Source organism: Chanos chanos, chromosome 6 (assembly GCF_902362185.1).
Source record: "Chanos chanos chromosome 6, fChaCha1.1, whole genome shotgun sequence".
Classification (NCBI taxonomy): Eukaryota; Metazoa; Chordata; class Actinopteri; order Gonorynchiformes; family Chanidae; genus Chanos; species Chanos chanos.
In genome coordinates, this window is record NC_044500.1 from 29,955,483 (window position 1) to 29,973,138 (window position 17,656).

Here is a 17,656-nt window from a genome sequence, read left to right on the forward strand (position 1 = left end):
GAGTAACAGAACATGAAACTGTCAGGTACAGTGAGATATATTTTTCACTTACTGGCAGTAAAGTTAATGCATAACTCATGTAGTTCATATGATCTTTTTGCAGGCAGAAATGCAAACATAAAAGTCTAGATTTGCTTCAGATAATGTGCATGCATGCACAAGATAACCTTTCTTTTTTCTTCCACAGTATTTTGTTTGAGAGTCAATAAATGTAACATTATTTATTCAGTTCTCTAGTAACATTAGAGCTTTAAAGTATTTTGAAACAATGGTACAGAAGCTGCCAAAATTCCTCATGTTAAGATTTAAAATCAGCTCTTGCCAAGAGGGTGGGTGTACCTAAAACTGCAGTAAAAGGAAACCCATTGTTTATTTTGGAATGCATACTCTAATAAGCTCACGCAAGCCATCTACTTCAAGAAGACAGATACCATGTCATGGAACAAGACTGTCATTTGTGGTTAGAATTGTTTCACAGTATATCACTGTGTTTCCCCACAGTGAGAAGACAGATTACCTCAGTGACAAGCACACAAAAAACAAAACCCCTATTTTCAGAAAAAAAAATTCTAAAAATCTCATTTTCTTCTAAAACATGTGCGCGCACGCGCACACGCACACGCACACACACACACACACACACACACACACACACACACACACACACAATGCACACACAGATTTCTCTGTAACAGTAAGTGAAATAATGAATATACAATTTAATATTATCATATATATTAAATCATAATTACTATATTTGACACTGAAAATTTGTGGATAGGTCCTTTGTGTATTAAAAAAAACAAAAACAGAAAAAAACATTACATTGAATTTAATGGTCACCTAGACAGAGCATGTCTGCTGGATGTCTGAGAGATGGATGCAAACAGCTGGCCTCTTGTGCACCATTATGGACTCGACTGAACACATGACCATCAATTGCAGCCTGGCTCTTAATCACATGCACCTGTGCACTGAGCTAATTTTGTGTAAGTGTTGCTCAAGGGAGGTATTGTTTGTTTCTTCCGTTATTGACTGTAAATTGGGTAAGGGATTAGGAATCATACAAAGCAAACAAAATTTCTTACATGGTTGAAGTCTCCTGCATGAGTAAAAAACACCCAACAGTGAAACAGACAGATAAAAGCAGATACCAACTGTCATTTACCCTTATAAGATAAGATAAAAGATTTAGTTCAAGACCACCGTCAAAGTCAGGCTTATAATTAACCTCATCAAAATACCCTTCTTTCTAGAAAGGTTCAAGGCCAAAGGGTACCAGTTCATGGTGCCAAGTAAGATACACGTTCAAACATGGTATTTGAATCAGACACTAGCTGTTTGTTTGGGTTAAAACATGCTGGGGAAATTATGGTTAATCCATGCTTTATTTATTTAAAGAGATTTTCGGTACGCAGCGGCCACTTGTTGTTCTAGCACGGTAAACTGATAACAAATGAGTAGTGTTTCTTCACTGACTCTCCGACTTCCAGAAACAGGAAGTTTTTCTCCGAGAAATTAATAAAGCTGGCAAACATTGGCGCTGATAATTCAGACTGATTAGTACTTCCTTCCTGTGAAATAGGCATAAAACTGTAAAAGAGGGTTTAAAATTACTCAGAAAATAGATAATCTGTACACGTGGTGCAGCTAAGTGAGTCGTATTGCGTATCTTATTTTAAAAGGCGAATCTTACTGTAAAATTACAACACAGGAAGTGTTTTCCTTTATTGTAAAATAAGGGAAGTTCAGGGGACGATGACATGATCACGTCTGATTCAGATGAAGACTGGAACGTGTATGAGGTTTTTTTGTTTTTTGTTCGATTAAATCCATGAATCCCTTTTGTCTAATTAAAACCATGAAATGAAATGCCAGCTTAGTACTTGATAACTTAACATCTTATTACGCTGTTTTGGTTCTAAGTATTGTGAGGAGTTATTTTGCCCCCTAGTGTCTCTTTGAAACAGAGTATACTTTATGTGATTTTTTTGGATTTCGCTCAAGAACTCATAAACTGAAAACGATATGCGACATTTGAGAAATGATTTATTGTAAACAGTGGTGCTGTCTTAATACAGCAACTGAATAGGTTTACGGTTACTTGTATTTAGCATTATCTCTGCTGTAAGATGAGGAATTACACTCATAAATTAAATGTAATATTTAAAAAAACAGGCAAACAAACAAACAGAACGGTTTGCTGAGCTATGCATTATGGTATAACACAAACATTTTCAGCTTTACAAAAGAGAGAGCAGGACACACGTGCTTTTATGGATCACTTAAGCATTTAAAGAGATCACACTAATCTGCTAACGCTGTAAGTCAAATGTCGTCGTATCTAATCTTACGTGTTTTCTGTTCTGTTAAGGTATAAAGTTAATGTCATACTTTTCTGTGATGATCCTGAGTCACTCCACATGGTATTATGTTCAAAACGATCATGGTCATTTATCTTGCTATGTCAAAGGGGAAAAAGAGCAAAGTCACCATCATTATGGGAAAGGGTGGCAGAGGTTAACACCTTAAGCTTGTTCATTGTACCGCCCCGTAACCAAATGTCCATGAAAGAGAAAAGCGAAACAGACAAATGAAAAACTGAAACTTCATGCCTAACGGAATAGCAGCCAAATAAAGCCAAATTAAAGGGAAAAAAAACACCTTCATTTAAATGTAAGTTTAAAGTTTTAGAAGATTAAACCCAGCAGTAACACCGGCAGTTTAAAGGGCCTTACATTTGGGGTCACCGGAGTTCAGTGTTTTTGCTGTGCGACCTGTAGTTTTTCACTGACATCTAGCGTCTGTTTAAGGACCTGCGTATGGTAGTAATGCTGTGCTTTGCGCATTTGCACTCTAATGCCTCTTTGGAAATTGTTTCGAGGCAATATTTTACTTCTGCGGAACATTGTGAGTAGGCAGAAAATACGATATAAGATTCTGTCCATATATGATCAGTATAAATATGACTGATGTAAGCTGTTATGAGACAGCTTGCCTCGTGACATTGAAGATTTCGGTCGGCCCAGATAGTTCGGCTGCCTTTAATAAAGCCTTTCCTTTAAAACAGCGTATGGCGTCAGAGGGCGTGCCTTGGCAGCGGCAGATGCGGCGCGTAAAATGAAACTTTTTGTCGTTGTTGTCAATGAGCGCCATGGTTACTGGTCATCTCGTTTCCTGTGCAATTTTAGACCCAAGTTCGACCGTTTATAACTAAGCTGAAGATTGAGTATTCTACTATTGAGTAAACTGACAAGCTTTTAATCGATATCCTCAGGCTATCAAATTACCTGCTGCTTTGGCTTCTTAGTAGCTAACCGCCTTTCTTGGTTTGATAGCGACTGTGCTAACTTAGCTAACATATTCAGTTGAGGTGACTGACCAGTGACAAACGATGAATAGCGACCTTAAAGACATATCGGAAGACAAGAAGCAGCCGTCAGCATATTAGCAGCCGACTAATTTAATCATCAACCACTGACACTAGTCTACAAGTGTAGCTTCAGTTTTTTTCTTTGTTAAGTCTTACACTTAGGGGGAAAATGACCTCCGCACTGGTGAGTAGCTTATGTTTTCTACTGCAGGACCTTTTCTTTCAACGTGTCGCTTAACTTAGCCAGCTAATCGCGCACAATGTGAAGACAACACATTGTTACAACATAAATATTTGCAAACACACACACAGACTGATTTTACATCTTTAGTTCTCCACACTTAAAAGGAGCATATTTGTAGTTTATAAGAATATGCCAAGCACTTCTGTATTTCAGTCTTTTTTTTTATCATGCTTACTATTTTAAATAACTGCTACAGGATGACCCTACTCTGGAAAGGCATTTTAAAGGTCATCGGGACACCATCACTAGTGTTGACTTCAACTGCAACATGAAGCAAATAGGTAAAGTGTGGTACCTTAACACAATGTAGTGTAACATGTCTATTTTAATATAGACTTGCAAAATGCTATTTTTGTTTTTCCAAGCCAGATACGTGTTTGCTTCATCCGCAAGATTTACTGCATACGTGACAGTAGTTTTAAATTGTTTAAAACACTCGCGTCGGTGAAAGATATGATTCAGAATTTGTAACGTGTCTTTTGCAGTGACAGGATCCATGGATTCCTGCTTAATGATCTGGAATATGAAACCTCAGATGAGGGCGTATAGGTTTGTTGGACACAAAGATGCTGTGATGTCTGTCCAGTTCTCCCCCTCTGGCCACCTGGTAGCATCAGCATCCAGAGATAAAACTGTCCGCCTTTGGGTGCCCAGTGTGTAAGTTTTCTGTTCTGTCTTATCTTTTGCTTGTAAATGTTTACAGCTCAAGCAGTATGAATGTTTTATACTTATCGGTTCACATTGATTAATGAACAAGCAATATGAAGATTTTTCATAGAGTCAATGAGTCAAAAGATTTTGAAACAACTATGATCAAATTTCAGTGCCCGTGTGGTGAGTATCAGTGCGCCGCTGTGTATCATAACACATTCATAAATCTATGTCACAGACTAACTGTTAAAGTCTAACATTTTACACTGAGCTCTAAGTTGCATTTTTTTTTTAAATTTCTGGAGAGATTTTGTAGTGCAGCTCGTCTTCTTGATGTAGAATCCAGCTGCCTGTTACTGATTCATATTCACTCTAGATTCTTGCCAAAATAAATCTGTAAAACTTTTATAGTGGCTGTAGGGTCTCTAGTGGTATTCAAGCTTAGGCCTGAGAGCTCAGAGAACTTTGATGTTTTATGGCCGTGTTGTCTCAAGAGTCCCGAAGAGCAATTATAACACGACATATAAATGCAGATTAAAAGGGAAGGCTATGCAATTGTATTTTAAATCAGAACTGATGGTTGTATGTATAGTCATTTCCTCTTGGAATTATTAAATCTGATTATCATGCTTAGAGAGAGGGGTTTTTTTTTGTTGTTGTTGTTTTTTTTTTTGCAAACATAGGAGTGTATGGCCCACTGTGTATTTAGTCTAACTGAATCACCATGGTAAATTCTGACACTGAGAGTAGATTCTCTCTTCTGCAGTGAGATTGCATTAGCATTGATAATATGGGAATGTACACTGTAAAACTGTGACAGCAGGTGGCAGTAGAGATGTATTTTGTTCAGTGAACACATTCACTGCCTGAGCTGCTGAGCTTCACAGGTTTGGGGTCATAGCAGTCACTACTGGCCAGACAGAATGTCTGCGGTCACAACATAGAGTATGGTACATGTTGGGGTGCAACTCTATAGTGTGGTGTAATATGGCATAATATATGATAAAAACACAGTGTCACTAAGCATATGGTGTGATGGTCAGTATAAATGATTCGGGAGTTGTTTTATAGGCCTAATATTCTTAACTGATAAGTAGTTAAGTCTGGAAATGGCTTTATAGTACACTGTTATGGCATGTAACGGTGGTATGGGAGTTGTTTGACGGTATGTTGTTATGGTATGTAATAGTGGTATGGGAGTTGTTTGATGGTATGTTGTTATGGTATGTAACACTGGTATGGGAGTTGTTTGACGGTATGTTGTTGTGGTATGTAACAGTGGTATGGGAGTTGTTTGATAATGTGTTGTTGTGGTATGTAACAGTGGTATGAGGTTGTTCGATGATATGTTGTTATGGTATGTAACACTGGTATGGGAGTTGTTTGACGGTATGTTGTTGTGGTATGTAACAGTGGTATGGGAGTTGTTTGATAATGTGTTGTTGTGGTATGTAACAGTGGTATGGGAGTTGTTTGATAATGTGTTGTTGTAGTATGTAACAGTGGTATGAGGTTGTTTGATGGTATGTTGTTATGGCATGTAACAGTGGTATGGGAGTTGTTTGATAATGTGTTGTTGTGGTATGTAACAGTGGTATGAGGTTGTTTGATGATATGTTGTTATGGTATGTAACAGTGGTATGGGAGTTGTTTGACGGTATGTTGTTGTGGTATGTAACACTGGTATGGGAGTTGTTTGACGGTATGTTGTTGTGGTATGTAACAGTGGTATGGGAGTTGTTTGACGGTATGTTGTTGTGGTATGTAACAGTGGTATGAGGTTGTTTGATGATATGTTGTTATGGTATGTAACAGTGGTATGGGAGTTGTTTGATAATGTGTTGTTGTGGTATGTAACAGTGGTATGAGGTTGTTTGATGATATGTTGTTATGGTATGTAACAGTGGTATGGGAGTTGTTTGATAATGTGTTGTTGTGGTATGTAACAGTGGTATGAGGTTGTTTGATGATATGTTGTTATGGTATGTAACAGTGGTATGGGAGTTGTTTGATAATGTGTTGTTGTGGTATGTAACAGTGGTATGGGAGTTGTTTGATAATGTGTTGTTGTGGTATGTAACAGTGGTATGAGGTTGTTTGATGATATGTTGTTATGGTATGTAACAGTGGTATGGGAGTTGTTTGATAATGTGTTGTTGTGGTATGTAACAGTGGTATGGGAGTTGTTTGATAATGTGTTGTTGTGGTATGTAACAGTGGTATGAGGTTGTTTGACGGTATGTTGTTGTGGTATGTAACAGTGGTATGGGAGTTGTTTGATAATGTGTTGTTGTGGTATGTAACAGTGGTATGGGAGTTGTTTGATGGTATGTTGTTGTGGTATGTAACAGTGGTATGGGAGTTGTTTGATAATGTGTTGTTGTGGTATGTAACAGTGGTATGAGGTTGTTTGACGGTATGTTGTTGTGGTATGTAACAGTGGTATGGGAGTTGTTTGATAATGTGTTGTTGTGGTATGTAACAGTGGTATGGGAGTTGTTTGATGGTATGTTGTTATGGTATGTAACAGTGGTATGGGAGTTGTTTGATAATGTGTTGTTGTGGTATGTAACAGTGGTATGAGGTTGTTTGATGGTATGTTGTTGTGGTATGTAACAGTGGTATGGGAGTTGTTTGATAATGTGTTGTTGTGGTATGTAACAGTGGTATGGGAGTTGTTTGATGGTATGTTGTTGTGGTATGTAACAGTGGTATGGGAGTTGTTTGATAATGTGTTGTTGTGGTATGTAACAGTGGTATGAGGTTGTTTGATGGTATGTAACACTGGTTTGGCCTGGCCTGTTTGTGGCTGCTGATCCTCGTTGTAGCTCTGTGGCATGGGAGAGCACTGCGGTGTGCTGGTATTTTACACTGATTACCGTGGAACAGAGTAATGGCATGGAGTGTTTTTTTTTTTTTTTTACTATGGTGTGTTGCCAGGCCACAGTATAATCTTGATTGCGCCTGTAATCTTTCTTTTATTCTCCTGGAAACTCACTTTACGGGATAGTTCTGCCTCATAGTCACAAAGCCTTTAGCTGACTTATCAGGGGTGTTGTGCCAGCTGTGGCTCTAGACTTTCCAGTTTGACCTCTGACATAGCCAGTACGCAATCCTCACTCATCCCCACTCTGACTGGTACTACTTATCCAGTCTGAATTTGGCACTTTCATCATTTGCCCCTCCATGCAGAAACCACCGCAAACGCCTCCTTGACTGACATCTCAAAGGGAAATCCAGATATTCTGCCCGTGCGTTGCTTAACCCATCTATAATCACTTGAAAACCAAAGCACTTAGGCACGTTCAACAGAAATCCTTGACAACTCTACTCATGGAAAATGTTGGTGCCGACCATCTCTCACTGTCTTGTGGGTCTTTAACTCTCCTGGGACATTCTGAACTCTGAGATAGCGACTGACCTTCTACCTCTTTGATGTCAGAGGTAACACAAGACATTTAAACAGTTCTCTACAAGCCCTGGTTTATATCCAGGTAACAACTGTCACTCCTAATACTGGTCAAAGGTTCTCGATAAAAGCAGCCTGGCACGCAGAAAATCTCTCCTGCTTTCTCTTCGCCGATCCTCAAGTCTCCGTAAGACAGCAGCCGGCGTGCTTTTTTCCTGAAAGTATGGTCTCAGTGGAAGACCTGCCCAGACTTTGGAGTAAATTATGCAGGGGAACCTAAGTGCAGTGTTGGGTTCTTCTAGTGTCACATCTTCAGAGTATTTGGCCTGTTTATCCCTCTGCAGGAGTGTAGACATGTTTTAAACCCGTGTGCACAAGGAATTGTTCAGCTAGACTACAATATAAATTACTGGTTTGTTTGTATTTTGTTTAAAAAACTTCAGCTGTCTTTTGCCTAAAATAAATTTCAAGCTTATGGTTGTGAGGGAAGCTCTCCTGAGAGGAAAAAAAAAAACAAGAGTACAGAGCGTGCTGAATATATCCTACCTTTGTAAATTGGAACCTGGACATAAAACAAAATTGCCATAAGATAAATACATACAGACTTAAAAAGGAGACTTTTATTAGACTTTTTCAGTGGCGTGTTACCGGCTCGCGCGTGTGTGTGTGTGTGTGTGTGTGTCTGTGTGTGTGTGTGTGTGTGTGTGTGCGTGCGCTCCAGATGTCTCTGTTGGTGAGACATTATGTTGATATTCCTTTGTCATTTGAATCATTTAACACATGGACTCTGACATAAGTGGAAGTTTCGTTCAAAAGACGAGGTTCGTACCGAAATCCCATAAGCCCTTGTCCACAAAATTTCAGACAACTTGACAGTTACAGAATTCCTGTTGGATGTCCAAGTAAGTTATCAACATCAGGGCACTGTGGAGCTGGCTACGTTCTGATCATACAAAAGAAATTACAAAACAAAAAATCTTTGATATTCTTGTGCTTACCAGATCAGTAAATGCCTTGATATTTACAACTTGAGTAAGTGTCCATATGTATATGACATGCATTCCGCTTTTTTTTTTTTCTTAAGCGTGTCTCTCTGCCTTGACATGCTCAAATGAGTTGTTTACCATAAAGTTCTGAACCTGTTTTAAAGATTTTCTTTGAAGTGGACAGCACTCAAAGCAACCTCAGTGTATGTTAGATTTTAACAACAACAACAAAAAAATGCTTTTTAAAAAAGATAGGCCTATCTGAAGTCCCTGTGTAGCTTTTCAGAGCTGACTCACACTGAGTATTGAATGCTCTAGTTGCATGAATCCAAAGAAGACAAAACCCCCGCTCTGAGAGTGACTAATACTCCCGTATGTCACGGCTTCTCTGAGGTTTTCAGTCAGAGGAGAGCATGCTGTGGGTGTAAAGATGTGTTATTAATAACTCCACCCATAGAAGGCAGATAATCATGTTCTCTGAAAAGCCTCTTTCAAGAGCCTGAGAAGACTACTGCTCCATTATCAGTGGTGAGACATTGCTGAGTTAAACTGGCCCTTGAGAAAGCTTGTCCTTGTCCTGAGAAAGAAGTTCTCATCAACTCCTCTAACTCCTTATGCAAGAGTTTTTGGGTTTAAGCTTATGGATTTTTCTCTCAGAAGCTATTTCTGGACTATATTTGCTCCATCTCATTTCATGGATTCATTATATTCTGTGTTCCAATTCTAATTAAGTCATGACTACAGCACAGTTTGGGCTTTGTAAAGATGTTGACCTGTGTCCATAATGCTAATCTGCAACACTGTTTTTTTATCAATATGTATGGATGACTTTATTATTATATTATACTTTATTTACGATTGCGTGTCCTTCAAATACCCATTTTTAGCCCCCCCAAAAAACTGTTGACTTTTTCAGGTGTGCCTGAACACTGTCCCTTTGAATTATTGTTGATATTTCAAACAATGATGCTTAAGAAACAATACTTGTTAGTGCTTGTGTTTTTATATGCGATTGTTATATATATATCTTTTGTGTAGAGCACTGTTAGATAAACTGTGAAGTTATTCTTACTGACTCTGTCAGTTTGTTAAGTGTCTAATCTATATTTATGTATATTTTTATCTCAGGAAAAGTGAGTCTACAGTCTTCCGCGCCCACACCGGAACAGTCCGCAGTGTTAACTTCTCTAGTGATGGCCAGACCCTGGTCACTGCCTCTGATGATAAAACCATCAAAGTCTGGACTGTCCATCGGCAGAAATTTCTCTTCTCCCTCAGTCAGCACATCAACTGGGTGCGCTGTGCAAAGTATGATCCATTTCATGGTTTGCTGTTAATGAGTGGTAGCATATCACTTCTGTTAATGCCACACTCAGTTATTCAAGGCATGTCTGGGACGGATGTTCTGTTTTAAAGCTCAAATTTATTGATTCATTGTTCAAATATTAAAACCGTTAAACTGTATTAAAGTACTACTCTGTTTGTAGATATATCTATTTTGTTGTAGACATTGGCAAGAGATGGGCTTGTTGAGATGTGTTGTCAGAATTGAATGTTTTTGATAGCACATTTTTAACTTCATGACCATGGAGAATACGATGACCACACAAGACTTAAACTGCTTGAAAGTTTTTCCACTCACCACTCATCCACAGTCACCTAACTTGCCTCTCAACCCTTTGCCTGCCTATCTCCCACAGGGTGTGCTAAGATTGTTTACCGCTAGCTGTCTGCCACTGAGAATTAGAGTACTTAACCGGGAAGACTGTTTTACGTCAATGGGATAATGTTGAGCTACCCTCTTGTCAAGTTTTTAGTAGTTTGGCTTTAGGAATTGGGTTACTTTACGTAGCTTATCTTAGAGGTACATAAATGTCATATGTCCTCTAATTTTTGCAACTGCCTTCCGTTAGGTTCTCGCCTGATGGTCGATTAATAGTGTCTGCCAGCGATGACAAAACGGTAAAGATATGGGACAAAACTAGCCGGGAGTGCATCCACTCCTTCTATGAACACGGGGGGTAAGTTTATCGTGTTGCACTAACCCATGCACTCATAATTCAAATGATACACAGTCACATAACATCTCTGCTTTTACATGGAAAAGGAACTTTTCTTTCTTTCTTTGCTTATCGTTTGCTCTCTTATAGTTATGTGAGCTATGCTGACTTCCACCCCAGTGGTACATGCATTGCTGCGGCCAGCACAGATAACACTGTTAAAGTCTGGGACATTCGCTCCAGTAAGCTCCTACAGCATTATCAAGGTGGGTCATTTTACACTTGTATGTAGGCCTACTGAATCCACAACATATATGCCACTTATGTGTAAGGGGGGGAGGCCAATTATTGTGTTGTGCTGTTTTCCTTGTAGCATGAAAAGCAGTATGTCTGCTATCAGCTTGATGGTGCATTGTTTTGGTACAATGTTCTGTTAATTTTAACAAGCAGGTCCTCCAAGGCAATTGAGTTTCTGTTTTTGTTAAGAATACGGCATATTGCCAATAACATCTTTAAAACTCAAATGACCATTATAAGCTCTGGAAGCCACAGGCATCTTATGGGTCTGATCTTGTTTGAACCTGTCATTTCTGAAAGTTCAATTTGTGTAATGTCTGTGGATTCTGTGATTTTTAAAACAAGGCATCAGGTTTTGAAGATCAATATCGCACAACTGTTAGATCATGCCTGAAATTATATAAATGGATTATACATCCGAGTGAGATCGAAGATGATGCTTTTTCGCCTGGTTATTCTCAGCTGGCACAGAGCCGAGCACTGGCAAAATGAACCAGAGGGAACAAAAGGTTCTTCTGTGGAAAAAAAAAAAAAATCAATTTAGTGTAATTGGACTACAGCAAGGAATTTGACTCAGACACACAGTCGTTCTCAGTGGCTCTGATTAGCCCTTTTACCGACGATATGGAATATGTAGATTTTTGTCTCCTCCGACTCATTTGTGGTTCAGTGAATCACTTTGGGTAATTACCTGAATGTTAGCCCTTATACTGCAGTGGTTAACATCGAGGACCGTCATTTGCCACAACCCACTAATGGCCAAAGGTATTACGCGGACAATGAAAAGTCAAAGGGGTTGCAAATGAACCTCGTCTGTGCTGTGGAGATGTTCCCGTGTCAGAGTACAGCCAGTTTGGTATTTCGTTTGGCATGTCATTAAGAGAGACATTCTACTGCCATTGTAACAAAGCTCTATCAGTCATTATGAATGCAGTTAGGATCAGTTTGAATACCATCTATCAAATGAAATATGGCCAATATTTAGCAAAAGGAAACTTGATCACATGACTGGATACAGCTGTTTAATTGCTTTTTTATGCATCTATTGCTCTTATCCTTTTTTTATTTTTCTAACTGTAGTAACAGGCGTTCTCCTTTAGGGGGATGTCTTATACTGTCTGTGTGATATACTCACATAAAGGTATGATGTCATGTGTAAGCGTGAAGCACGTTTAGGGTATGTTATCCATATGTTTGCTGTACTATATGCGTTCATTCATACTGAATCTGTTGTCAAGGACTTTTCTATTGAAGGACTGATACATACAAAATCAAAGCTTGATTTAAAAAGAGGAAAGATAAAGTGAATAGAATTGTAAGGCTGTGACTCCTAACCGCACAGTCTCATTACTACAGTTGGTTAATCCCCGAATCTTTCTTATGGGCAAGCTGGTACTGATAATACTTTATCAACCCCCCCCCCCCACCAAAAAACAGGTGAATAAAATAAACATTCTTTTTACCTTGCACCACAACTTCAGGATCACAGTCAAGTGTACTTTTAGCTGAAAATGACCAGGAGTACAGTTAGAATTTGAATAATTTGGACTTGCATTTGTCATTCAGTAACATAGCCAAACTATTTTAGGCAGCATTTAAAAGGTGTGTCACAGTCCCACACAGACAGCGATAGCTGTGCCTTGTTTTGCACGGTGTATATTTACAGGGTGTGTGTGTATGTGTGTGTGTGTCTGTGTCTGTGTGTGTGTGTGTGTGTGTGTTTGACTGTTGCAGTGCACAGTGCGGTGGTGAATGGGCTGGCCTTCCATCCCTCAGGAAACTACCTCATCACGGCCTCCAATGACTCCACGCTCAAAATCCTGGACCTGGTGGAAGGCAGGCTCCTCTACACTCTGCACGGACATCAGGTGACACGCACGCACTCTCTCTCCACAGACACACAAAGAAAAAGCTGGTGTTTTAATGAGGCCAAATGACAACATGTCATAATGATACAGCTCAAATACCTCAGAGTCAGAGCACTGATCTGGGATCAGCTCCCTTTTGATCCTTAGAACTGTATTTCTTGGGGTTTAAAAGGTAAAAACTGATCTCGGCTCAACAATCTTCCTTTGAGAAATTAGATATGTACAACAGCTGGTATAGTTTATGGACCTAGATTAGTTCTGGAGGCCTTCCCAGACTGACCCTCAAATCTGTACAAGGTTCCTGGACACTGCAAAAAGGCAAGCTGTTTTTTGCCGTAGTTTTGATCGTCACTACCTATGTGTGTAATTTCTGAAAGGCTAAAATGATTGTTAGTCATATTAGTCAGGTGCAAATTTAGATGCTTTTGATACCACACTCTACCATTCAGCTTTTGGACTGAGTTCAGTTAGTCATTATGTTTGATCAGTGATTCTGAAGACTCTCCAGCTTCACAGTAGATTAGGTAACAAGTCAGTCTTTGATACCCATTAATCATTTGAAGAATAAACATCTACTAACCCTTCCTCAACTAACATTATGGGGAGAAAACTAATGTATTGAGTTGGTGTTACTAAATAAGTGTTTTATGGGCCACTCGTTAATCCACAGTTAGTTTTATGCACCTGTTAAAGTGTTTTTAATCCTTGTAAGAGGACAATGTAGAATGTGACTGTGATTCTGCCGGCCGTGTCTTTGCCAGTGTAGATATCGACTTCCCCTTTTATGGAAACAAGATTTTCAGGTGATTTGATCACATCCCAGAAATGACTGTCTGCACTCATTTATATCTCACCTAGACATCTCACCTTTGTTCTCCAGTCTACTGTATTCGTGTGCAATTGTGGCGATCCCTCTAAAGTGGATTTTAAAGAAAATAAAAGAGGGGTGAGAATCCACCCACCTGTTAACAGTGAGTCATGAATGTTAGGAACCTTGAGCTTCCTCTGTCTGCGTGTGTGTGTGTGTGTGTTGGAGCACTGAAACAAGGTACTTGCATAGTAGTGGGAGTGGGTGACAATGTGGGTTGCCACTGTCAGCCAGAAAGACAAAACAGCTTTAAGGTAAAGAGCTTTAGGTAGCTTTGAAAAGTGTCACCCACAGACACAATGTGACCAATGTTCGGTTGTGTTTAGAGAAGAAGAGGAGCGGAGGAGTTGTTAGACAGAGAACTGACCACAGTGGTCGGCCAGTCTGACATCATTTGAGGCTCAGAGCGTAACCAAAACATTAGTACTTAAAGCCGAAGTGTTTTTTGGAGCAACTGCTTTGTCTGAGGACAGAAACAGAACGCCTTGTATTGTGTATATGGCCAATCATGCGGATTCTTTTTTTTTCTGTAAGATCTACTAAGGGTTATTATGTTTATAATTATGGTTAATTTTTAAGCTACAATTGTTTTGGCTGAAATGTCTGACAATGGCAGGTTTTGAAGCAATGCTAGGCAGAAGATCATTTACTATGTACAATTAAAAAAAGAAAAAAAAAATGAATTGTCAGGTGCAGAGTAGAAAGGGAAGACAGACCAGACACAGTATTGAGTTTTTACCACTGATATCTGCTGCTCTGTAGCATGATGGCTAACGCTGGATTTCCTGTGTTGGTGTAGTTTTAGTGCTTGTATAGACTGTCTCGATATCAAATTCAGACTTTGTAGTATTCAGTGCCAAATCGCAATCACAGTCAGTAAAACAGGAGAATACATTGCTTAAATACTATAGAGGACAGAAATAGAAGTCTTAGATTGACACGGTTGTACTTTTCAGGCCTCTCCCACTGGTGCTCCTGTCTGTCAGACTCTTAAAAATTGAGAATGTCATGTTGTCTGGTAATATTACCTAACACAACTTAGCCCAGTACCAAGGTAGTACTTTTTTTTCTTTTTTCTTTTTAAAGAGGTACTGACTGAGAGGGTTGGTAACACTGACACAAATAAGTTAAAAATCTTTTTAAAACTGTCAAAACCTTCTGAGACATGTGTTTACAACATTAAAAATGGATTTAATCTACCATATGGTATGCTAAATGTTTTAGACAAACCTAGGACTGAGTCGTACAACAGTTCATCTGTTATATTGGGACATCTGTACTAGAGTAAGATTTTTTACACTGCTGTTTATCTTGCTAGTGCCTTCATTTCATTGCATGAAAGATGAAAATGAGGTGAGATTCAGAGTTTCTGAAGATGACCAGTAGGCTAGTGTACCGGTTAAAAGACGATAAAGAGTCTTCTTTGAGAGAGCATAAACATTTCCGTAAGCAAACATAATGCTTTCTGTGATGCAAAACATGGAGAAAAGTAGGACATGTAGAGTGAGGTCAGCACAGTAAAATGTATTTGTTTTTTGCTTAATGATTTATAATGTTATCGTCCAAATTCACATTACACAGGGTTTTTTTTTTGTTGGCAATACCATCTGTTCCTTGTCTTACCATTGTCTGGTAATTCTCCACCTGTGGTCTTGCTCCATCGGTGATTCTCTTTCCAAATCATAATTGTAGCTTACACTTCATTTAGTTTGACCAGAGTCAGAAACATTACCACAGTTACCGAGGAATGTTGTTCCCAGCAGTGCCTGTTCTTCGCCCCAGAGCCAGGTTTGGCAATGAAAGGTGCTTCGAGATTTTGGGGTTATTAACAGTTTAGTTTACTAACACATTGTGGCAGACACTGCAGCTTGTGGTTGGCTGCCTGTTGGGATGGTGGAGTCGTGAGACAGACAGGCTGAGAGAGGGCATTAGTCAGTGGAAAGATGGAACAGTCTGTCCATCACATGTGTTCAGAGCGCCTGTCTGGCTCCCGCCAATGTTTTTTTTTTGAAGGTTTGGGGTTTTTTTTTTTGTTTGTTTTGGTTTGGTATGTTTTTTTTGTTGTTGTTGTTGTTGTTTTTTCACACTGCAGTGATTGTCAGTGTCTATGTGCCTCCATCTTATAAGAATTTGAAATAATGCATTTTATAAGATAAATATACTATCATGGTCCTGTTATGCCTTGTTTTTTTAACGGCTAATGTTGTCGTCAAAAATGTTCTCATTCTATAGTTAGCTGCAACAAACCCCAAAGTATTTTTGTTGCAGCGTAAATAAGTTTGAAAGAAGTTATTTTAACGTAGGCCAATGTTTTCTCTGTCCCTTCTTCCCTAAAATATTCACTTAAGAGTTTATTGGTTTCCTCATCAAGCTTGAAACCTCTGAACAATGGCATAGCTGAACTGGGCTGAGGGTTATATTTCAGAAACTTGTCCTTCTCTGACCTCTGTGGACTTTGTCTGCAGAGCATGAGGATGTTAGGCATCCCACAGCGTGTGTGTACGTGTGACGCAGACCTGTTCCAGCACGAGGTGTCTGGTATGCCTGCTGCCAACTGAGGGCTCCTGTCTTACTGAAACCCTCCTGCCAAGTTTACATTCCAGACTATGATTATGGTTTTTAGCTTCTCTCTCTCTCTCTCTCTCTCTCTCTTTCACTCTCTCTCTCCCTATCCCACTCACTCACTCACTCACCCTCTCTTTCTCTCGCACTCTGACGCCAACGATGGAGGTGGGATTAGCTCTTGTGCAGGTGGGAGAACAAGTAGCTGCTGGCCTCCGAGGCCTTTTGGGTACAATTCGTCCTGAGCGTCCTCTCCTGACGCCACCGCAGCAGTTTGGGTCAAAAGAGATACTTTTACCCATTCTCCAAACACTGGCCTCCAGGTGTTTGCTGTTCTGTAAAGCCAGGAGTCAATTGGGTCATGCAAGGAAGTGTAGTGCTTTCTGTCTGTATAGAGAAAAAAAAACAAAACGGGACGTGTTTGCTCTTTTTAGCAGCCCTTCATTTTGTAATCATCTTCACTCCCTATCCAGAACAACAGGTCTGTTCTTTTCCTGTTTTGGTGAGCAGTAATAGTGATAGCATTCATCATCATGTGCACTAGATGTGGGTTTGTCATATCTAAGCCCAATAAAATAAGACATGCATTCCACTGGAAATAGGTTTTATGTATTAACCCTGCAAGAGAAGTGAATCGTGATATTAATGAATTCTGATTAGTATGGAGTTACACATAATCTCAGGACTTCCTTTACTAATGCAGTACGTCTTAACAAGACCCACGATTTCACTTCTAAAAAGCCTAACAAGGAAGCAGTAATTCCGATTTATTTCACATATGTTTATTTTACAGTCATGTTTGCCTAATGTGGAGGTATTTACCGTAGATTAGTTCCATTTTCATTCAGCTGTGTCGTGTGGAACGGAGTATGAGTTAGTGAAAGCGATTTTATCTTATTTGGATGCATATCTTTGTCGGAAAGACAGAGGTTGTTTGGCAGTCTGCTGTGAACTGGGTCTGACGTAAAGCCAGGCCGGATATGGGCTATTAGCCCAGATATGTTGTGCACATTCCTGAGGGAATGGTGTGTAAGGAGGAAGGCTCTTGAACCTGCTTATTTTAGAGTCACTGAGTGGAGCGAGGCTAGGGGAGCAGTGTGTCACTGATGACTGGCTGGCTTAGGACTGCCTGAATTTCCCAACACATAGAAATACACACACACACAGACAGACACACACACACACACACACAAACACACAAATAGACACGTACACACACACACACACACACACACTGACACACAAACAGACACACTCACACACACTCTCTGTTTTTGGGCAGAGTAGTCTGGGGGAGGTGCATTTGAGGACTCTGCAGGAGGTGTCAGTTGCGTGACTCACCATGAGTCATCCTAGACTACACAGGCAAATACACACACACACACACATAGTCATAAA

The 17,656-nt window shown here is 39.6% G+C and overlaps 1 protein-coding gene across 1 annotated transcript in view; it reads left to right on the forward strand.

Annotated features, from left to right (window-relative positions):
• The first annotated feature begins 3,542 nt into the window (after positions 1-3,542).
• poc1a (POC1 centriolar protein A) overlaps positions 3,543-17,656 on the forward strand; it is a 47,538-nt gene continuing 33,424 nt past the window's right edge. The window contains exons 1-7 of the mRNA XM_030778252.1: positions 3,543-3,557; positions 3,814-3,898; positions 4,103-4,274; positions 9,792-9,971; positions 10,577-10,684; positions 10,814-10,929; positions 12,695-12,828. Coding sequence (XP_030634112.1) covers positions 3,543-3,557; positions 3,814-3,898; positions 4,103-4,274; positions 9,792-9,971; positions 10,577-10,684; positions 10,814-10,929; positions 12,695-12,828 — 810 coding nt within the window. The remainder of the gene's footprint in view (positions 3,558-3,813; positions 3,899-4,102; positions 4,275-9,791; positions 9,972-10,576; positions 10,685-10,813; positions 10,930-12,694; positions 12,829-17,656) is intronic.